The sequence below is a fragment of the Pelodiscus sinensis genome, chromosome 4 (genome assembly GCF_052426305.1).
Source record: "Pelodiscus sinensis isolate ZL-2025 chromosome 4, ASM5242630v1, whole genome shotgun sequence".
NCBI classification, from domain to species: domain Eukaryota; kingdom Metazoa; phylum Chordata; order Testudines; family Trionychidae; genus Pelodiscus; species Pelodiscus sinensis.
In genome coordinates, this window is record NC_143055.1 from 128,407,578 (window position 1) to 128,432,134 (window position 24,557).

Below are 24,557 nucleotides of genomic sequence, written 5' to 3' on the forward strand. Positions count from 1 at the left end.
CATCCAAGTCCTGGCCCAGCCCAACCTTCTTACCTAACGAGATTTGACAAGATCACAGCCTGAGACTAATCAAACATTTTCTGCACTGAAAAACAGCCACTCACCCTCGGTTCTCTTAAAACCTGACTAGCAGAAGAACCCTTTGTTTTGGGGAGCTGATGAGATGCAAGAGACATCTTAAAGATGTAGTCACTCAAGCATGCTTACATTGTCGTAGCTCCCAGTAAGGAATTTTGCTGCTGAAACACTCTGTAATGAACCAAACTGTACATCTACTGAGAGATGTTACTGGTCTATTGGACAATAATGAGAAATCAACTGCCTTATTTATAACAACATTTGAGCATGATACAGGTGTAGGCATCTTTTGTCACCTATGCTTAACCTTTATTATGTACTAGAGCTGTGTTTCTTAAACTTTTTAAGACCAAGGAACACCAAACAATAATTTTTTTTATGAGGAACACCAAGGATTTTTTGTTGAGAAAAAATAAAGGTCAGGGGGGAAAAAGAGTCTGGGGGAAAGTTATTGAGAAAAAAAAAGGGTCAGCAGGAAAAACATATTGAGCAAAAAAAAAAAAAAAAAAAAAAAGTCGCCTGCTTCTTTCAGGGCGGCCATTTGAATTCTGTTGTTTGCCGCTGTGCACTGGTGTGCCACAGAATACAGTTTAAGAAACACTGTACTAGAGGTTTTACCCAGCATTGCTCAGGTCCTTAACTGAAATGTTTGTTTCTCTTCATTGAAATCATTGCTTTAGGGTGAAGCTGGGGATTAGGGGTTCAGTAGGCAGGCTGTGCTGGAGAAAGATGACAACCCAGCCCTCTGTTACCACAGCAGCTTGTGGCCAGGTAAGAAGTGCCTGTTCACAGCTGCTACAGTTGCAGCAGGCACCATGGGGAAGGGGTGCATGTCTGTCCCTGGCTGGAGGAAAGACCCACAGACAGACATACAAACTCTCTCAATATATAGTAGATAGCTGTGCCTTTCACAACTCTCTGCCCCTGCTGTGCAAATGGGATTGTAGTTGTCCTGGCTCATCTGTGGCCCTTTGCTGTCCACTGTGGTCATTATACAGTATAATTGTCCCTTCTAGCAGATCCCTCCCTCTCGGTTTTATGAGAAACAATCACATTCTAAGCACATCCCATTGTCTTGGCACAACCAAACCCTGACCTCGCTTTAAGTTATGATAAGAAGAAGCTGCCTACCACATGTTTGCAGTCCTAGCTCTTACTCTCTCGGAGGAGTTCTTGAACAGACACACAGACAGAGACAGGCAGACCTCTCTCAAATATATAGTAGATTGTGAACACATAGACACAGACAGGACCAGGTTTGGACGGGTGTATATTGGAGGAAGTAGGAGAGGGCAGGGAGAAGCCCTGCAAAGAACAGGAGAGCGCAGCCGGAGGGAAGGGCCGGAAAGGAACTAGACGAGATGGTCAGGGCCATACTCAGGCATACAGACACCCATGGGTGTGTAAAAGCACTCGAGAATTTGATGCCCCAAATTTTTGGGTGCCCTACACAGCTGCATATTTCGTGTACGCCAAGGGACGGTCCTGCTTTCACCCCTGAACTAAGTGAAACAGAGAGACAGCAGAGATCTAATGATAAGGGGAATGTGCCTTTCAACCAATGGGGCTACAGTTCCTTTGGAGGGAGCTGAAGCGGGGTAAATGGCTGTTTGGTAGCGGATTGGTCCAATTACACTGAGATATAATCACTAATGGTGTAAGTCATGAGGAAAAGGTGGACGTCCCAGGGGCTATAATGTGTATCTTATCTGCGACCGGAAAGTGTCTAATAAACCAGCCAGTGAACCTTTGCTGAGACTGTTTCAATTCTACATGCTCCTGAAAGTCCATGGTGACTGCAGGGCATCCCGGCTTTTAAATGGAAGGAAAAAGAAAAAAAGGGGGGGAAACAGTGTAAAGTGTGGCTGGCTTAAGGACATTAACAGAGCATCTTCAGTTTAGAGGGAATTTAAATGATGCAATGAAGGACTGGTTAATATGCACGACAAAAATAAAGCAACCACAAACCATTTACTGACCAAGATATGCCACGGCTATTTGGAAGAGGCCAAGAAGCTCACACCCGCTAAAAGGGGACACTACTCTGTACCTTGATAGGCAAAGTTACCTTGTGACACTTCTCTATATGGAACAGGAGAGGTAACTTCATCTGTGGTGGAAGATCAGACCAAAAAATTCCATATTCTGTACAATGCAACTACAGCCATCCTGAATAAAGAAGCTCTCGTTTTAGTCTGGAGAGTTACAAAATTTGTCTAATCTCTGTAGGAGAGATGCCTTACTCTGGAGACAGATCCTTAACCAATTTTTAACCGAAAGACAGTAGTGCAACAGCTCGGGGGCGGTTTTTGAAAATTTTGTCCCTAGAATCTAAGTTTTCTGAAGTGTCGGTTTTCATGCAGGAAAACTGAAACACCTTAGAGAGGCCTTATTTTCAGAAAGTGCTGAGCACCAGCCTGCTGGGTAAAAAATATCAGACCCTGTCTAAGATGCTTCAGGTCGGACACCAAAGCTAGAAGCACCTACAATTATTTTTCACTTTGAGAAAATCCTCAGTTTCTCAGATAAAAGAAATGTGAACTCAAATATAGCCCTCTCTTCTTTCTACAGTAGCTGTTGTGTACCTGACCTGACAGCTGTGTAACAAATATATGCAGATCAGAATAGAATCACCACAAAAATGCCATCTACATTGACCAATAGCACTGGACTGGGAAGTCCAATGTTAATGAATTTACCTTGTCCTCTCAGATTCCTTAACTACTTTGGTTGGCCTGATGGTGTTACTAGGTTAGAGATTTAGGTAATGGGGGAGAAGCAAGGGGAATCTCTCCTAGGGCGTAACTAAAGATCCTTAATAAATCACAGGCATGATGTTTTCTGGCAAGCAGAGGTTGGCCATGGTGTTCTGAAGGCAGCCTCAGCTGGCTGGCTTACAGAACAGCGCTGGCCATACCTCGTACTATTGATTCAAGTGGGAGAGAAATAGGGTTCTATGTCTGGAAAAATTGGCTGTTTTCCCTTTTGGGGCGGGATGGGGGGCAGAAACCACCCTGTGTGAGAAGCTGATTTTCTGGACTAATGAAAAGGCTAAGTCACCACTGATGAAGCTGTAATGGAAATGTAATCCTCTTCAACAAAAGCGGCAATCAGAAGAAACACCCCAAACCCCTAGTATAAGAGAATGGGAGTATCTCTTCAAAGAACACTGTTGCTACATCAATCTTTCGTGATGCTTTTTTCCCCTCATGTTCCTCTCGCTCTCTTCCCTCCCCTCTTTTTCCCAGCTGCATGGGCTATTTATAGACATTTACGTGGAAAGCCTGCGGAAACCTCTTAGCCTGGAATCAGAAATGTGCAGTGCTGTATACCCAGGAACAAACATGTCTGAACTTGCCTCCGCAAGAGCATTGCATTCATTGACTTGCAACCAGGGTGAACAGTGGTAGTCATTTAACTAAGGGACAAGTGCCAGCAACTTATTTAATTGCAGATTGGTGCCAAGAGGACTACAATACAACTATTAATAAAAGTCTGCACTACACGACTAATTCAACAACCTTTTGTTGTTGCCTTATAGTCAGGTCAGCGGCTGCATCCCTTCTGAAATGACACTATTTAAGGACAACTACTTTTAAGCAAACATGAACTGAAGGGAGGGGGATCTTTGATATTATGAAGATCTCTCAGTTTGCTTCTCTCCAAATATTTTACATTTCTATGTTTTAAGGCTTGCACTCTCTTGAAAGCAGAAATGTGTCTTCTTACCATGTATTTGCTCTTAGAAAACTGCCAGATCTTTAGTCTGAATTCCAGCAGTTCATTTCCCAGTTTCTATGAGACTGCACTTGAGAAATGTGGATCTTTTAGTCCATTTGCAAGATTCTTCAGCAATGAACACAAAAAAATGAATCGCCTGGCACTGGGGACCAATCCAGTTTTCTAATACAGCCACTCACTTTGAAAATAATTTTTAATAAAAAACGGTGTGAAAGGATACATTCCTAGATTTTTCAAGAAAAGGTTTTAGTACTATCAAAAATCTTCAAGGAAAAGATTGTTCCAAGAGTATATATGTGCAGCTGCAGGCATTTGATTCTATCTTTTAAATCATACAGAAACGTCAAATTCCATAATTTGGAATTCCTAAAAGCAGTAGATTATGTAAAGGAAAGCAGAGAGTCAATGAGTCTACACACTGTATATAAAGTTAAGCATGTGCAGCATTTGCAGGTTAAAGACCTATGTTTGTTTCACTATTTACCCATCACATCATTTGTCTGGTTTATCCACATACTGTTGCATCACATGTACAGATTGCTAGCTCCTTGAAGCAGGATTGTTTTTGTTCTGTTTATGTACAATGCCTAGCACAATGGTACTCTGGTCTCCTATTGAAGTCTCTTAGCACATCAACACTAAAAATAAAAATGTAGATAAATGATCAAAAACAGGAAAAAAGTACTTTCACAAGAAACTTCAAAACTTTCCACTATTCAGCATTCAAAACAGTCCCATTTTCCACTTTTGGCAAAAGTTTCTACTATATTTTTAATCAACACTTTTATTAAACTGGTGCTTGAAATACATTTATCCCCTATTTCATTTATCAACACAAATGCCGATTAAAAACAAATAAAAATGTCCACAAAATGTTTGCAAAAAAGGGAAAGTGGTGGGAGAGGTTCACAGTTTTTTTGCAAAAAGTTCCGTTTTCAAAAATAGGCCACTTTTCTCTGAATATGCTTTTATCTGAAAAACTTTGGTCCGCTCTTATAATGATGAGAGACTAGAATAAAAATATTAGCCAAACATCAGAGACCTCAGATGCTGAAGGTATTCATCTGACTGTCAATCAAAAGAAAGAACATGACCTGCAGTTGACAATGGCTGTCGAGAATTTCTCTCCCCCCAACTCAACTGCTGTTGGAAACTTTTTAACTGCTGATATAGACAAGACAAAACGGCTTTCAGCACTGCCACAAAATGCATATTTGAGACCTAGTGGAACCTGGAGCTATGACAATAGTCAGCCACATACGTCACTTGTCCATCATTCTGAAAATCCCCATTCTCCACTGAGAATAGTGAAGGGCTTTCAGGCCAGCAGATTATCTGGAGGGGGCTGTGGGAACTGAAAAACACTGCACCTGCTTATAACATGGCATCAACTCAGCACAACTCAGCGTTTCCAGAGGGGAAAGTTAATATATGGGAGGAATGCACCATAAATCCTGTTATTTCTTAATGGGATTTGGGAGCTTACTTCTCACCCAATGCTTTGAAATGTGTCTCACAGCCTGCTCTATTAATGAAATTAAGCACAGTGATTTTCTTATCCACGGGAATCATTCTTAACTGTTACTTTCTGTTTTCACATTAGTATAAAACAATGAACACGGTGCTTGGATGTTGGTTAGAATGTTAAGCACTATGACCTGAGTAAGCTGAGTTCATCTCTTCCGGATTCCCTTTCCCTCCCTCCTTTAACAGCCAGCTTTCACTCAGGATAAATGTAAAAAACAATTAATCTTCTTTATGCCACAGATAACTGAAATTAAAGGAACTGAACTATTTGGAGACATCACTCAAAACAATGGCCACATGCAAAGCTGCAGGAGGAGTGGAATCGAAGGGGCTTTCCCTGAAGTCTGAATGTACATGCAGGGGGTGGGGTATTTTTCGATGAATCTGTATGCATGTATAAGTGAAGGGGCAGAAACGCCTATAGCATACAGAGAAGGCAGCAAGGAAGTGCCAGAGAAAGCCAGTGAAGCACTTGTAACATGACCTCAAGAAATGCAGCGAGAGAAAGAACGAACGAGCTAGCTTTTGGATTGAACCCTGGCTGAAAAGAGGCCTGGAACTGTGAGCAAAGAAGCTTTGCCTGTTGTGTGATTCCTCCTGTGTTCAGGCAAACTAGACTTTGTACAATTTTTGTAAATAAACAGGGTTGCCTCAAAGAAATAAGTGTTACCAAAATCCAGCTCATTAACGCAAGTGTGAGACAAGCTGCCTTATGGTGCAATGTGACGATAATGTGCAATGTGATATCCCATCATATCTGGGATGGATAATTAGACTTCATGAGAGTAGTAGCACATCGTACAATCAGTGCAACCCTCCACAAAAAAGTCAACAGGCTTACATGCTTGTTCTCTGTACTGCAGAGGCAGCCTGCTCAGCCACGCCCAGTGATGTGCTGGAAGAGGCTTCCGGAAGCACCTTGTTAAAGTTCTACCACCACACTGAATGGAAAGTTGAGGCGACTACCTACCTCTGATGGAGCCTCTCCATTTAGCACTGAATCATCCCTGCCCAGGATGACTTCTTCCCAGAGCTCAGGAAAGCTCATCTGAAGCCAGAATTGGTTGATTATAGAATGGGCCAAATTACATAGAGTGCCAGGTCATACTTGTGGCATTTTCCCGTTGGGAAGAGAGCCCTCAAATCCTGTACCCAGTATTCCTTTTTCAAAATGACAAAGATTAAACAATTCCCCGTTGTATCACCACACCCAAACAAAGCGCAAACATTCCCAGCACTGGCACTTCACAGGAGTTGCTTGGCCAGGTGGTAACGCTTCCCTCCTCAGCTTGTGGTTATGAGAAAGGGCTTGTGTTGAAACGGGCACTCAAAGAAGACCTAACCCAGCAGCCCTTACCTCTACCACAAACGCCTACGGTTGGCAGATGTTTTCCAAAAAAAAAATGCTGAACATGGCAGGGAAAAAATTGGTTGAGCAAAAAAAACCAAAAACAACAAAACAAAACAAACAAGAAAAAAAGGACCAAACTTGTTGAGCAAAAAAAAGGGGGAAGGGGGGAAACGAAAGTTGTTGACCAAAAGAAAAAAAAACGCACAAAATAAGGGTCACTGCGCCTTTTAATCCCAGCACTACACACTCCTCACTTCTCCCCCCAGACACGGCAGGGGAGAAATGTCCCAAGCAGCCTTCCATCCAAGACAAACGGACATTTTACACATCTGGTATTTTCTGGGTTTGGTTTTTTTTAAACCAGACAAAAAGGCCACAGATACCGGACTGTTCGGGCCAATACCAAACACCTGGCAACCCTAGATACGCCTCTTGGCACACGCAGGCTGGCACACACGAGACAAGGGAAGATGTTCTAATGGCAGCCCCTCGACGCTTCACTGATTGTGGGCAGGGAGGAATGCTTCATAGCACCTAGCAGCTCCTGAAAAGAAGAGGGGTTTGATAGGCCTCCCTCGGTGGGTTCGGCTGAGATCTCTTTTGCTTGAAGAATGGTGACCACAGTGAAAAGCAGAGGAACTTAAACTCTCTGCTGGAGACACAGGCATCCCTTGGAGGCTGGGGAAGAGGGAAACCCAGATGTGTGAGTGTATTACAAGAAGCAAAAAGTGAAGCATATTTTGTGCACATCAGATATAAAACTGGAAGAGGCAGCCTTAGGCCCAGACTACCCATGCCCAGCTCAGCCAGGCCCATGGAACAGACACCACCAGGAGTAGCACCACTGGCCTGGTTCAAGTGGAGGACAGAGCTTTGTGGAACTTCACACATCTTGGGTACGTCTAAACTACATGGCTCCGTTGATGGAGCCATGTAGATTAGGCTGATCAGCAAAGGGAAATGAAGCCGCGATTTAAATAATCGCGGCTTCATTTAAATTTAAATGGCTGCCGTGCTGAGCCGACAAACAGCTGATCAGCTGTTTGTCGGCTCAGCGCACTAGTCTGGACGCTCCCCTGCCGACATGAAAGCCCTTTATCGACCTCCCCGGTAAACCTCATCCTACGAGGCATAACAGAGAGGTCGATAAAGGGCTTTCAGGTTGGCGCGGGAGCGTTCAGACTAGGGCGATGAGCCGACAAACAGCTGATCAGCTGTTTGTCGGCTCAGCGCGGCAGCCATTTAAATTTAAATGAAGCTGCGATTATTTAAATCGTGGCTTCATTTCCCTTTGCGGATCAGCCTAATCTACATGGCTCCATCGATGGAGCCATGTAGTTTAGACACACCTCTTATGTCATGGAGCTGGTGCCTAGGCATCTTGCCTGTGGCTGTGACCTCCTCCCACCATACATACCAGACAGGGCTGGGCTTTACAGTAACTGGAAGAAATGCATCCTGAAGCAGGGCGGGATTGGTGGGGGGTAGGAATCTTTTCCCCAAGGCAGTACTGAACCCAGAACCTGGTGTTAGCGGGCACAGGGCTGCTAGATGGTGCTCCAATTTAGCAGACCAAATTTGATCTCATGTCATTTCATTCTGCTACCTAAGTTCCTGGCTCCAGACCCGTCACTTGCTGTCCCATTGCTAGTGGCATCATCCTGCCCTATTAAACAGCTGCCATCTTCCACCCAGGAGATTCTGCTGTTCTGATGGGAAGGGAAATAATGCTTCTATACACGGTCTGAAAGACCACCTTGGGATTCTCCCTGGCAGTGGCAGATCTCTCATTAGCTTCCATCATGCAGGATCAAGCCCTAAATCTCTCCACACCCTTCCTCGAATGACAAGGAGTTATAAAAGGTAAGTGATTTGCCAGTCTGATTGACAGATTTCTCCATTACTGGAGCCAGGGGCTCTTTGCTGCCACCAAATGGTGATGCACCCAACGCTTTGGAGAGTCTGAAACTGAAAAGCTGTAGCAAGAAAAACTTTATAGCTCACAACTGCATTCAGACCGAGGATCCCCAGCTATTTTTTCCAGTCATAGAATCACAGAATGCTAGGGTTGGAGGAGACCTCAGGAGGTCATTGAGTCAACCCCCTTGCTAAAAGCAGGACCAATCCAAACTAAACGATCCCAGCCAGGGCTTTGTCAAGCCAGGACTTAAAAACCTCTAGGGATGGAGATTCCATCCCCTCCCTAGGGAACCCATTCCAGTGCTTCACTACCCTCCCTAACAGTTTATCCTAATATCCAACCTAGACCTCCCCAACTGCAACTGGAGACCAGTAAGGGTTATAGAAGTTTGGAACGGGTGCCATAGGAAGAGAGATTAAAAAGATTGGGACTTTCCAGCTTAGAAAAGAGGAGACTAAGGAGGGATATGGTAGAGGTCTATAAAATCATGACTGGTGTGGAAAAAATGAATAAGGAAAAATTATTTACTTGTTCCCACAACATAAGAACTAGGGGGCATCAAATGAAATTAACAGGTATCAGGTTTAAAGCAAACAAAAGGAATTTTTTCTTCATGCAGCACACAGTCAACCTGTGGAACTCCTTGCCGGAGGAGGTTGTGAAGACCTTAGACTTTAACAGTGTTTAAAAAAGAATTACATAAATTCATGGAGGTTAGGTCCATCAATGGCTATCAGCCAGGATGAGTAGGAATGGTGTCCTTGTCCCCTGTTTGTCAGAGGCTGGAAATGGATGACAGGAGAGGAATCACTTGATGATTACCTGTTCTGTTCACTCCCTCTGGGGCATCTGGCATTGGCCACTGTTGGAAGACAGGATATTGGGCTATATGGACCTATGATCTGACCCAGTATAGCCATTATGTTCTTGCGTTCACTGCTCCTCGTTCAATCATCTGTCACCGCCGAGAACACCCTCTCTCCATCCTTTTTGGAACCCCCTTTCAGTGAGTTCAAGGTTACTATGAAATCCTCCTTCACTCTTCTGTTCTGTAGACTAAATAAGCCCAAATTCTTCAGCCTCTCCTCATAAGTCATGTGCTCCAGCCCCCTAATAATTTTTGTTGCGTCCTGCTAGACTTCTTCCAGTGTGTCCCCATCCTTTCTGTAATGGGGGCCCCAGAATTGGATCCAATACTCCAGATGTGGCCTCACCAATGCCGAATAAAGGGGAACAATCACTTCCCTAGATCTCCTGACAACACTCCTCTGAATGCACCCCATATGTGATCATCAGGTTTATTTGTAGGCAAATTACAGCTCAACCTTTAGGATCATTTTCTTCTTTTATAATCAGCAGAGCTGAACTCCTAGCAAGGCTTGGACAGTAGAGGTGCATATTCCACAGTGTTGGGCTTGACCCCAAATCCCAAAGACAAATACCACTAAAATTTAAGTCCAGTTTATCTCAGCTCCAACTCGAGTTTTTAAATTAATGCACTATTTTCTCTTGGTCTCCTCTGATACCTTGTGCTCCCTGGGTAAATGCTCTGCAAGTACAGGAGTATTTTAGAGATTGCCAGAGCACTCCCTATAAACGTGTCAGGGCACATCTACACAGCTGAGCTACAGCCAAAATAAGCTGCGCAACCTGAGCTACGTCAATTGCGTGGCTTAAGTCTAAACAGCTTGTTTCAGCTTTTGGCGCTGTCTACACGGCAGGAAGTCCAAGGTAGAGCACTCTTCCTCCGACTTCCCTTACTCCTCGTTACGATGAGGGTTACAGGAGTTGGAGTAAGAAGTCCTCCAGCTCAACATTATTTCGATATTAGGTCGAAATAACTGCTTGTCATGTAGACGCAGACTAAGTTATTTCGGAATAACACTGCTGTGTAGATGTACCCCTTGTTCTGCACAAACTCTTATTTTGGGTCTCATTGGGGTGTATTTATAAACCTATTCTCCACACCCTGGAGCTCCCTTCTGCACCCAAACTCCCACCCAGAGTAGGGATGTAAAAGAATAGTTGATCAGTTGACTACCTGATAAGCCTAGGTTTCTCAGGCAGTTGAGTTGACTAGTCGCCTTTTTCCACCCCTTCTTGGGGATGGGAGGAAGCAAGAGCCGGTGCTGGGGGAGCCAGCTTAAAAGCCAGTTCCCCCCAGCACAGTCTCCATGCTCCATAAAATGGTTGAAGACCATTGGTTTAAAGTCTATTGATCTAGGAATCAATGGCTCCCTCGCTGTTGTGTATTGACAGATAAGTAGAGGAAAAACCGGTATTTTAAAAGTACTATGCCTAATAACATGGAAGACATTTATTCTGTAGTTGGGCATAAAAAACAAAATAAACTCAAACAGCTGATAGAAGAAAGAGAACAAACCACACGCAGTTTTAGGGTGCATCTACACAGCAAGGCTTAACTCGAAAGAAGCTATGCAAATTGAGCTACATCAATTGCATAGCTTATTTCGAAATAGCTTATTCTGAAATTGGGAGCGACTACACAGCAAAAATAGAGCACTCTTCCTCTGACTTCCCTTATTCCTCATACAGTGAGGGTTACAGGAGTCGGGGTAAAAAGTCCTCCAGCTTGACAATATTTCGAAATAACTGCCTGCTGTGTAGATGCGGGGTAAGTTATTTCAAAATAACACGAGTTATTTCGAAATAACGTTGCTGTGTAGATGTAGTCTTAGAGAACAAAAGTATAGTCAATGTCCTGGGATTTCTAGCTCTACCATGCCATGGACAGCGTGTCCATCTTAGAATCAGAGAACCATAGGGTTAGAAGGCAAGGCCAGGGTTTTCTAGTCTAACCCTTTGCCAAGATGAAGGATTTACAGCTTCTTGAATGGACCAACTTCAGCTCCTTTCATAGAAGAAGTGCCCTCTTCTCCCTTGAAAACCGAGACATTCGGAAAGGTTAACAAACAGTTTTAAAAACATCTTTCGTAGAGGGTCACGGGAGTTAAAAAAAAAAATACCAGGCTCAGGCAAGAATCTATGCCTCTCGGTGCTTGGGACCGTTTCCTTTCACTTAGAAGCCGTCTGGATGTCAGAGTGGGAGAGACCGACTGACTCCTGGAATTGACCTATGAGAGAATGCAGGCGCAGTCCTTTGATCAAAATGTTACAGGATTTGGAGCCAAATCAAAGGCAGAGACTTGGAAGAGTCTGTCAGCCGGCCAGCTGAGGTCCAGGCTGTCTATTTGGGCCTGGCTCTGTCCAGGCTGATAGAACGATTCTCATTATGCGTCGCTAAATGCGGTACGAGCTCGCTCAAGTGAAGACAGAGAGAAGCGCCTTAAACGAAAGGGTTGGAAGCAGCAGCATTGGCAGAATAAGTTTCCTCAAGGCCCAACCTAATTTCGATTAAAGTTCATGGCAAGACACCTATGAGTTTCAGCAGGAGTTGAATCAGGCCTTTGATAGGGGCTAAACCTCTTGCTAGTTTTCAAGATTATTTCCCATGCTCTCTCCCAGGCTATCCTATTATTATTAAACTTTGATTGCTTCCTACAAGCCTGCTGGGAGGTAACGCTCAGAGTTCGTCTCGTGTTTCTGGCACAACGACCCTGTCGGTGACCTACGCTTTTGAGTGAAGGGAATGGATGAGCTACAGCACAGCATGTGAAAAATGTTCCCATATAACTACTAGCCAAGAAAGAATGTCTCCGATGCCTTAATCCCTAGCAAGAGAAACAGCCCTCTTATTAATTACATGAGCCCTGAGTTTAAAATAGATGGGCATTTCTGAGGCCTACATCACCTAATATTTCTAAAGGTCTGTGTGTAGCACAGAGAGTGCAGAAATAGATCACGCTAGCATGCACCAAATGACATTATAAATTCCCGCAGCAAGCCAAGGAGGAAGGAATAAGGCTTTTCCCCACTCCTAGCTTGACTGCCTTTGCTGCACAGAAATATTCAGGTGCTTTTCGTTCTTGTGATGCTGATCTCACTGCTAGAGTCAGAGTAAAAGTAGTGGGGATCTAGATTGGGTTTAGAGTCCTGGCTTGGTCTGGAGACCACGTCAGGGCAAATCAAGTTCACATTCAACACAGTGAAATCTTTTTTGCTCTCCTCCTGAGATATTTTGGCCCCAAATGGCAGAAATCAAGAGCCACTGATTTAGTGAGATTTCCACCATGAGTAAATCTCATGCAACTTTCAGCCCTCTTGCAACAGTTTTATTAACAGGATTTGAAACACAACTCAGAAAAAGGGAACAGGCACCAAAGCTGTATGTGGGGACCTGAATTCAAACCACCCCATGCCTAATATATCAAGGTGTATACTAGAGGTACTGATTTTAGCTACTTTTTATTTATGACCCTTTTATACTATAGCACATTAAAAACACTTTTTGAAGAGATGGGATCCTAATAATAAATCTTTTTTGAAGTAAAGTTATGCCAGAAAACAGATCTGAGTAATGAACAAAGGTAACTAACAAGGAAACTTTGCCAGCAGTGAATAGTGTACATTTGCCTTGAGATTTACATTGGATTATGAGACCCAAAACCTTGCAAGTTCACTCCGCTTAGAAAGTTCAGCATGAAATTTGGCTTGCTGTAAAGAGACTTTTTTCTCTCCCCACCAACCCCTTTTGCCCCTCGACCTTAAGAGAAAGTTCTTATGTTTTTAATAGCTGGGAAGAAACGGTGAATAGATCCAAATACAGAGGTTGATTGACAGAATCATTCCCAAAACCCACACAAACAAGAAATATTAACTGCTTCTGGGGGCATGTCAAGACCACTTCTTCTACTTCAAACCCCTCACATACAGCTTTGATTGACAAATCTGCTCTTTATCTCAAAAACAAGACAAAAGGGAGGCTAAGTTTCACTGGTTTCTCAATCTTGCTCAAAAGATTTGGCTGTTGTCCCATTTGCAAGCTCAAAAAAATATTATGCCTCATTTAGAGGAGTGGTCTTTGGAAAGAAGCTACATTGAAACGTCCCATCTTTCTGTATGTTAACTTTCAACAAGAGAAAATACGTTAATGTACAACCAGATTCCTAGATCAGCAGATGCTGGAAGCACCTTAACCAGTGCTGAAAACTTTAACCATTCAGTCAGCAAATGGAATCTCTCACCAGCTGATTTAGATTATTAGGGCTGAGACTTACACAATATGGGTGCGTCTACACTGCACCCTACACTCGAAATAAGATACGCAATTTGTACTACGCAAACTGCATATCTTATTTCAAATCAGATGATTTTGAAATCTGGCACATCTACACAGTGCCAAATTTTGAAATAACGCGCTATTTCCAGCCATCCCTTAACCCTCGTTTCACTGGTTTCTCAATCATCTTCAAGTTTGACACAATCAACTCTAGATTAAACAAAGACTGTGAATGGCTTGCTAACTACAAAAGCAGCTTCTCCTCTCTTGGTATTCACACCTCCAGATCAGCTGCTAGAAGTGGGCCTCATCCTCCCTGATTGGATCCACCTCATCATCTCCAGCCTGATTCTGGCCTGCATATTTATACCTGCCTCTGGAAATTTCCACTACATGCGTCTGACAACGTGGGTCGTTGTCCACAAAAGCTTATGCTCCAACACTTCGGTTAGTCTATAAGGTGCCACAGGACTCCTCGCCGCTTTTGCAGATTCAGACTAGCACGGCTACCCCTCTGATACTTAACATCCTTAGTAATCACTAAAAGAAAAATCCGGTGGCCACACATTTACACAAATACACAATAGTTAACATCCCTACGATCGAGTGAGAGTTACACATTGCAGCAGAAAGGGAGTTTGTGGCACAAATGTGAAGGAAGATACATTGCCTGACTACTCAAAAGCAAGGATTAGCAAAATGTGGTTCTCTTCCCTGCAGGGGTGATGAAACATTTCATTTTCCCCGCTTTCATTCAATCACACCAGGAGAAAGCACTCTATGGTTTTCATTTGATGCCTGTGATCTGTGTTATTTTAACAAGTAAACTCTGATGGAATTAATTTGCGAGGCACCTTTCCATCATCTCACTCTACCCTGGAACTCACAGGGTTGTCTGTGCCTCTTCTCATACCTGGTGCTGCAAAGCGATGACTTGTACAGAACCAGCCCAGCTCTCTCCTCCAGAGCAAAGGCTAGAACAGGGGTGTGCAATAAAAACAATGGCAGTCCGCAGGGTCAGTCCCTGGCGGGCCACCGCCACTATGTTTACCTGCGCCTCAGCAGGTATCGGAGGATCGCAGGTCTGGTTGGCCACAAATCACCGTTTGCGGCCAATGTGAGTGGCGGGAAGCGTCAAGGACCGGGACGCTACTTCCCGGCGCTCGCATTGGCCACAAATGACAGTTCGTGGCCAACCAGAGCTGCAATCCTCTGATACCTGCTGAGGCGCAGGTAAACATGGAGGTGGGTCCCATCGGGAACTAACCTTGTGGACCGGTTCTGGCCCACAGGCTGGAATTTGCCTACCCCTGCCCTAAAAAGACGGTTTTCTTGTTCCGTAGCATACAGTTTCTGCTCAGGTTACACAGAGTGATGTACACACAGTGAGGAAGATCTCCAGGTGAAGCAATTCCACATTATACTACCTGAGGATTTTACTCTGTCTCTGCAATGTCCTTTACTTTTCATTATTAAGAAGATACCCAAGAGCCATCTATGAATTACTGGGCTGCAGATGGAGGTCCCCGAATGGACTGGGCTAGTTTCAAAGGCCCAGGCCTTCAAAGATATTTAGGCTCCTAACTTCCCATGCACCCAGTGGAGGTTAGAGCCTATGCAACTTTGAAGATCTAGGTCAAGGTGCCTGGTGAAAATTGACTAAATATTTCCAGTGTCTGTAGGACATGCAGAAGGGTTTTGTGGATGGGACCTGAGCCCCAACGTGTTCTCGAAAAAGATTTGGACCTGGTCCTGAATTCCTTGCACACTGAAAACTCCCAATGTCATTGGGCCAATGCCTGGCACTCGCCATGTGGGTGTAAAGAACTGGCTTTCCAAAGGGTGCAGTGCTGAGAGGGGGGCTGCGTCTAGAGTGGCAAATTTTTCCGCAAAAGCGGCCGCTTTTGTGCAAAAATTTGCCAGCTGTCTACACTGGCCACTTGATTTTGTGCAAAAGCACTGACGTTCTAATGTCCAAAATCAGTGCTTCTTGTGCAAATGCTTTGACGTTCCCGTTCGGGCAAAAGCCCTTTTCCGGAAATGTTTTTGTGCAAGAGGGCCTAGACAGCTAGAAACTGTTTTGAGCAAAAAAGCCCCGATGGCGAAAATGGCGATTGGGGCTTTCTTGCGCAAAACTGCTTTTGCAGAAAAGCGTCCATGCCAATCTAAACGTTCTTTTCCGCATATGCTTTTAACGGAAAAACTTTTCTGTTAAAAGCATTTGCGGAAAATCATGCCAGTCTAGATGTAGCCAAGGAGTTTCTTTTTATGTCAGTTTCATAAGGCGCTCTTAGCTGAGGTCACCAACTAAGCTCACAGGACCAAAATGATTGTCCGTTACTGAAGACTACAAATATAACATGTCTTACATCACCCATGATCGTTTGACTGGGTAATGTGAGACCATAGAATAACTAATGGGTGTACAATGGACTTTCAGTTAGACGCCAAAGGATCTCAACTTTGCAGATATCAACTTGCTATTCTATACCCACAGCCATATGCAAGCCAAAACAAATGATTTCCAGGCCTGAGCACAATTAGTTGGATATCAACACAGAGGAAATTCAAACCATGAGAATCAAGCACACAATGGGAAATGCCAATAACACTTTCTGGGACTGACATAGAAGGGGTCCAATACTTCACTTACCTTGGTAGAACCTGAAAATCAGCCCTGCAGTGATAGAGTTTAAGGGTACAAAGGACCCCCAGATCATCTACTCTGACCTCTTGTATACCACAGGCCACCAACACCACCCCCATGCTAACCCCAACAACCAAAACAAGACCAGAGCATTACTGCCTGCAGGAGACTAAATTCTGATGTGCCACAGGCAGAGATTAGCAGACGTCAAGGTGCACCAGGGCCTGAGGGCCCCAGAATGGCAGGAAATTATTACATGAGATATACTCAGATAATCTTGGCCAGTGACCTGCATCCACACGCTGCAGAAGATGGTGAAACCTCCACAAGGTCATTTCACTGCCAATTTGACCTGGAGGGAAAATTCCTTCCTGACCCCTTATATGGCAATCAGTTAGATCAGTGGTCCCCAACACGGTGCCCGCAGGTGCCATGGTGCCCGCCAGGCCATTTCCGTGCGCCCGCTGAGTGATTGGGGCCGGCCCCGCCCCCGGGAGCGCGGCCAAGGGGCAGTGCCAGCCCCAGGCGCACAGCACATGGGCGGCCCGCCCCCGGGCGCGCGGTGCATGGGCTGTGCCAGCCCTGGGCGCACGGCATATGGGCGTCCCTGCCCCTGGGAACGCGGCACAGGAACAGTGCTGGTCCCAGGTGCATGGGTGATGCTGACTCCTGGGCGAGTGGCGTATGGGCATCCCCGGCACGTGAATGGCCCCGCCCCCAGGCGCCCGGCAGCCCCAAAAGGTTGGGGACCACTGAGTTAGATCCTCAATATGTGAACAAGAACCAGCCAGTCAACACCTGAGAAGTGTTTGGAGCTACCTCAGGTTGTGTCTAGACTACATCACTCTTTCGACAGAGGGATGTAAATTAGACACTTCGAAATTGCAAGTGAAGCCAGGATTTGAATTTCCCGTGCTTCATTTGCATAATCGCATCATGGTGCTCTTTCGAAAAAGCGCTATTTTGAAATTGAAACCGCGGTCTAGACACGGTTCTTTCGAAAACAGATGCCTTCTTCAAAAGATCCTATAAACCTCATTTTTTACAGGAGGTTTACAGGATCTTTTGAAAAAGGCTTCTATTTTCAAAAGAACTGTATCTAGACTGCGGTTTCAATTTCAAAATAGTACTTTTTCCAAAGAGCGCCATTACGTGATTATGCAAATGAAGCGCGGGATATTTAAATCCCAGCTTCATTTGCACTTTCGAAGTGCTTCATTTACATCCCTCTGCCGACAAAGGGATGTAGTATAGACGTAGCCTCAGAGTCCTGGCTCCCTCATCCAATGTCCTATCTCCTGCTAGTGCCATCCTCGACGCTTCAGGAGAGAGTGAGATTTTAAAAAAAGAAAAACAGATTACACTGAGGGTTGAGGAGAAGAGTCCCTTTCTAACCCCCTAGAGATGGCCAACTGAAACCCTGAAGCATGAATCTTTAGGAATGTAAGACAAACCAGGAGTAAGCATTTGCAACTCTACAGCCAAATCTGGAGAAAAAGAACTATTGCCCTCCAAACTAAAGTTTGAACATTTAAGACTGCAAAAAGTCAGTCTTCCTATATAGTGCTGACACTTTGAGATTTATTAAGATCTTACTATCTAAACTCCAAATTGTCATAAACAGCTGTCTCAGACAAATCTACAATATGAGATGGAGGGTGGATAAAAATCAATTATTTTAAAAAAATAAAATAATAATTCAAATCAGATTTTTGGGGGTTCTTAATCGATACAATGCTACAATTTTCATTTAAAAATAACAATTACAATCAAATCTCATCACAAACATGCCACACCTACACTTACAATCTCATAAAAATGAATTAATGGTTCTAGTCTGCCCAGCTTAACAATCAGCTCTTGCTTCTTGAAAATTCTGGGTTTCAATTTCCGTTTCTCAGAAGACTAAAGTCACGTGTGCAAAGAAAGACAAGAGCTGGAGAGGATTGTTTTTGTTCTATGCTTACGTGGTGGTGGACCTGAGCCAAACACGGTAGAGGAGTTAGTTATAACATTGTTATAAAGACAAAGAAATAATACATAGGAAGGGATGGAGGCAGCACAGAAAGGAACGGTGGAATGGACTGAAAAGAAAAAGTGAAAACTTTATTCAACACTCTCTCTCTCTCTCTCTCTCTCTCTCCCCCCCCCCCCCCCCTACAGACCCTATCTGGGAATATTTTGAAGAAATTCATTCCGTAGGTAAAAAAGGTAAAGGTGTCAAGTATCAGCTGTGAAAGAAGATGATGCAGGCCTAGTTGCAAGAATGAAATATCGTAAAGAAAACTGCTTGTTGGGAGTTGAATGAAGGTGTGGATAGGTCTGAAGATCAATGTCAATCAACTGGTTAGTCACTTAATTCACTTTGCAACGCATCTTTCTTCAAGACTCTCTCTATGCCTTCTAAAAAAGTGTAATTTAACAAGTAAATTCCCAAGCTGTTTCTTATGTTGGATGTTTCTAGAAAAAAAATAATTTAGCTTAGCAAATCCTTATGGCGTGTTTCATTAGTTAACTGGGTTTAGACTCTATCACCCACTGCTGATGCTGTCAAAATTTTGAAGGCATTTCAAGAGACACTGACGAAAGAAATAACTGCAGGCAATAAAGAAGCAGATGGATCAAACACTAACTACACCTAATTTTCTTGCAAACATTTTTAACCCCAGATATAAAGGCAGATGATTAACTTCTGAAGATGATGCTTCTGCCATGGCACGTGCATCTCAAAATCACTCTTCAGTTATGCTAATTATAATAAATTTCAGGATTGAAGCGAAACCACATAATCTGTATGTGTTTACTGATGATTTTTTGAACAAGATCACTGTGTTTAATTGGTGGGAATCATTAGCCAGGCACCAGAAACACAGTTCTTTCAGTTGCTCATCCAGCTTTTCATAGCAGTAGCTTTCTCTGGATGCATCTGACGAAGTGGGTCTTTGCCCACAAAAGCTTATGCTCCTACACTTCAGTTAGTCTATAAGGTGCCACAGGACTCCTCGCCGCTTCTGGAGGAAGAGAGAGAATATTTTAATCATTTGGCATTATTCACACAAATCTAAGAAATTGACTCGGAGTTGAAAAAGCAGGAAAACTCTAATTTCTGTTTTAGTGCCTGAATCAAACTGACAGTGGGAGTGGGGAAGATAAGAGACAGTCGTAGAAGTTTTAAGGACACTGTACATTTAGTGTTCTGAGGACTTGTCTGTGAGAGTTAATAACATCTGAAAACTAGAAGAAAGTTTAAAGACAGCCATTGGCTTGCAACTCAGAAGACTGCTACAACGTAGTCCTGTGGCACCTTAGAGATTAACTACACACACACACACACACACACACACACACGGCTCAACAAATAATACAATCTACTCGCCCGTGGTGAGTAGATTGTAACCCGGAAGAGCTGGGTTTGGGCGATTTGCGCCTGCGCAGAATGATCTGCTCATGCGTTGATCGTCGGACAGCGCAGCTGGCGAGCGGGGCTCACCGCGGTTCAGCGAGCCCTATATGTGTGTGTGTGTGTGTGTGTGTGTGTATATATATATATATATATAAATAAAATCATGACCTTTCCTGGGCAAAGAGGAAGTGGGTTTTGCCCACAAAAGCTCATGATACTATATATTTGTTAGTCTCTAAGGGTGTGTCTAGACTACATAGTTTTTTTCGAAAAAAAGTGGCCTTTTTTCAAAAAAACTTCACCTGCATCTAGACTGCTGCTGCATTCTTTCGAAATTAAATCGAAAGAACGTGGCAGTTTTTTCAACCGCGGAAAACCTCATTTTATAAGAAATAACTCCTTTTTTTGAAAGTGCTCTTTTGAAAAAAGGCATTATTGAACGCAAACAGTGCTTTTTCAACAGAGAGCATCCAGACTGCCTGGGTGCTCTCTTTCGAAAAAGCGGCTCTCTTTTTTGAAAATACTGGTTGCTGTCTAGACGATCTCTTTTGAAAAAAGCTTTTTTGAAAGATTCTTTCGAAAAAGCCTCCTTCCAAAGAGACTTGTAGTCTAGACGTAGCTTAAGGTGCCACAGGACTACTTGTTGTTTTTAAAGTTACAGACTAACATGGCTACCCTGCTGAAACATTTAAGATTTATTTTAATAAAATATACATGTTATTGTGTTTGTGTGAGGTTTAGTTTTTACTGTTCCTAATGTACAGCTGCTGCATCTGCAGCCTAACACAGGCAATGAGTATTATGTGCTATTTCCTAAAGTAATAAGAATCAAATTATCTAAAATAATTACACAAAGTATATCCTCTTAGATGTTGTAACATTCTGTACAGAGTTGTAATTTAACATGTTTTAGTGATCAGATTTGCACATTGATTAAGAAATATATGAAGATGTATCAGTGGGAAACTATTTAAATCAATTATTTGTTTCTTGGGTGATTTAAAAGACATTGATTTTAAATCAATCCACCCTGATCAGATGGCCATGAAAAAAAAATCATAAAGAACTCTGAAGGAGGACAAAAGAGAAAGCAATAGGATGGGAAATTACAGAACAAAAATGGACATGTGAGCCTGGCTAGCTCAGTCGGTAGAGCATCGACTTTTTTTGTCTGGAAATGGGTGACAGGAGAGGGATCACGTGAGGGTTACCTGTTGTATTCCCCCCCTCTTGGGGCATCAGGTATTGGCCACTGTCGGCAGACAGGATACTGGGCTGGATGGACCTTTGGTCTTACCCAGTATGGCCATTCTCAAGTTCTTATAACATGGGTCAGACACACATGAAGGAAAAACTCAGCAACATAAAAAGGTAAGTCTGGGACTGAAACCTTCTAAGCAAGAGGCAACATGGTAGATGAAAGATAACATGGAAATACGTAACAGAAGCAGCAAAAGACTGCATGAAAAGAGAGAGGCAAGTATCACGTGAGTGGACTTGCCAATTGCCATGAATTTCATGACCCCCTACCTGTGTTAAATGTGGATAAGATAACATATAACAATAGACGGTAAAATTACTCTGCAAACTTTCATAAACTTTGACTTACATAGTTGCGCAAGTCCAGATTCTCATTTACACTAAGGCCTTACACTAAGGCCAGTTTGCATCACCCTGGCAATGTCAAGAGACCGTAATGTGGGTCTAAACATAACTTACTTGCCAAAGGAGTATAAAGAGGCCACTGTGTAAATGCAAATGAGGCCTTAATTCTGAATTATCATTCGTTTAAGCGCTTAACCTGCCTCTATGTCCACTTTTCTCTAATTTTTACTGCTAAACTAAATACTTCTCCATATCTACACCATGTCTACATTGCAACGCTATTTCGGGATACCCGAGTATCCCAAAATATCTGTCCTGTGTCTTTAACAGCAAGCCCATTATTTCAGGCTCGCTATTCCCATGTCCCTGTAAACCTCATTCCACGAGGAGTAAGGGATGTTTCGGAACAGGGGGTTATTTCAAAATTTGGTGCTGTGTAGACAGCGCCAAATTATGAAATAAGCTATTTCAAAATATGATATGCAATTTGCGTATCTTATTTCGAACAACAGTGCAGTGTAAATATAGCCCTACTTGCTACATTTACATAAGTGGTCCCATTCATTTCAATGGGAACTTCTTATGTGAGTAAGTTAGGTCAGGATTTAACCTATATGTTTTTATTTATTGTTTCCTAATAGCTCTACAGTATAATACAGTATAGATCCAAAGGCTCTCTAGGTAACTAACATGAAATCTCTGTCTGCTTTTCAGAGTGAATTATGAACAATTATGTTACACAGCTCAAAGTTATTAATCTATATAACCTGACTGGTTTTCAGCTGCAACTGGAAGCAAAAACTAAAAACAAACAAACAAACAAACCATGTTTTGCACACTTTCCAGAGAGAGTAAAATATTCACACGGAAGCTGGCAAGCAAGCATCTATGTCACGGAGGCATGAACGGACGCACACAAAAATTCATGACAGCGCAAGTGAGGTTGTAGCTACAAGTTAAAAAAACAAAATACAAATTTTTGCAGTGTTGTTTTAGGGAAGGAAGGCACAAGTCATACAGCTGCCAGCGGCCTCATGCACACTCCAGACATGCTTGACATTCAGAGAGCTGGTTGCTGAGACAACCAAATCCCACAGACTCATTAATGCTCCACAGCTAGAGCCATCTCTGTCTCATTTAAGAAAAGTTATTGAACTTTGGATGTTGTGGGCAGCTATTTCGGGATTAAAAGCAAAACCTGGTTTCACCACAACAATAAAAATGATCTCATGCACAAAGCTGAAAATTATTAGTCCCCAACATGCAAACAGTGAAATACAACCTACTGACTCGGTGATGTGATGTTTTGCTTTATGGTTCTGTGCCAAGTTGTTTCTATTTAGCATTGCCCTACAGGAAAGAGGGGGATATTTATTTAAAGCTAAGAAACATTCAAATTGGGAAGATTTATGTGATAGTCCCCAACCTGCAATCCTTGCTCACGTGACTAAAGGGGAGATGCATTGACAGGAACTCACTGATTTCAACAGAGCTACTCATCTGGGTAAGGATCATTCATGCGAATGAAAGCTGCAGGATCACACCCAAATGGAATACATCCAGAGTACCAATTTTCTTTTAGCTACCATTGGTTCTGATCCTCTACGTTTCTAGAATCCACAAGCCCGATCCTATATAAATAAATTAGATTACACACATGCACACAAACTCAAAAACACAGACATGAAAGATCCATTCCATACATGATGTATGTACATGTACACATGCTATTGCCATTAGCCTAGCAGAAAGCTGAGAACAACTAAGGATACACTTTTCTAATGCATTTAAGTCCCATTTTCAAAAGTGATTTAGGCACTTGCAAGTCTGCCTCACTGAGCACAAATAGGACTTAAGCCCTAAGGGATGGATTTTTAAAAGTATGTAGGCACCTAAAGAGTCAGATAGTTGCCTAAGGGTATTTTCTCTTTTTAAAATCTCATGAGGCACCCATCTAAATCTTCAGGTGCCTAAATACTTTTAAAATGTGTCTCTCATGAGCCAAGACCTATTGACTTTCATTGGGATTTAGGCTTCTAAAGGTGCAAGTTCCTTTTGAAAATGAGACCCAAGTGCTTCTAAAAATTTACCCTAAATATATTTGCCACCTATGCTCAGTTTCCTGTAGGCAAAATGTTGCATTCCTGAATAATAGTAATTGAATTCCAGCAGTACCACATTTTTCATAGGAATGTAATAAATAAAAAAATGCTGGAACAAGTTTTCTAAAATTGCTAACTACATATCTGCATACTCGGGGTGTATAATCACATCCATGTATGCATATTTATACACAGACATACCCAGAACTATTTACTACACTTTTCTACTTTTTTTCTTTCAGTTCTGATTAGCTGAAGCAATATCATGTGACCCACAATGTTTTCTTGATAATCAATTCACAAAAGCAGGTAATGGCTCACTGAACACGCTCAGATGGGCTATGATTTCATGGTACAAGATGGCTGATGCAGCACACAAAAGGAAGATTCACCCACTTGCATTAAAAATAAAAAAGCCTATGATGAAAGAAATGGAGTCTCTTTCTGAAAGCAATAGTTCCTGTCCTTTGGGACAAGAAAGTGATTTTGGTAGCTGAACAATGCCCATAGATTTCAGGCATTACAATCACCCAGAAGATGTGCTGGGCACCTAGGGATTTCAACAGCGCTAGAGGGTGCTCAGCATTTGCTAGGATCCGACCAAACACAGGAACAATTCCACCATCTAGGAGGCAATATTTTACAACTTACTGCCCCGGAAACCAGGCGTTTTTGTTAGCATCCTGATTTAAATCACACAAGTACCTTGGAGATGATTAATGGTTCCCCGTGTTCAAGTCCACCTTTCAGAGTGAATCCCCATGGAGCGCCTCCTTGAAGCAACACCTCCAGATAAATGTATCTTTCCTTATAGGTCATGCCAGACCTTGAAGAGGCTATGCTAGGGGCAGCGTTGTCTAGCATCCTCATCTTTATCACCACATACTCATTCAGCCGCAGGTCCCACCGAAACAATCACAGAAGATTCAGAACAAGCTGAACTTCCCCCAAGTCCACTATAAGTCATCCTGAAGCATGTGAGACCCTCGGTGGTTTGGGGAGAGGCTTCTGACACAGCAAGTTTCTCTTCTGAGTTGAAGTC

At 43.0% G+C, this 24,557-nt stretch overlaps 1 protein-coding gene across 2 annotated transcripts in view; it reads right to left on the bottom strand.

Annotated features, from left to right (window-relative positions):
* Positions 1 to 24,385, bottom strand: part of SHROOM3 (shroom family member 3) — a 232,498-nt gene extending 208,113 nt beyond the window's left edge. For both annotated transcript variants that reach the window (XM_089778128.1, XM_006133874.5), the window contains exon 1: positions 24,221 to 24,385. In XM_089778128.1, the coding sequence (XP_089634254.1) occupies positions 24,221 to 24,385 (165 nt within the window). The remainder of the gene's footprint in view (positions 1 to 24,220) is intronic.
* Between the last annotated feature and the right edge of the window lie 172 nt (positions 24,386 to 24,557).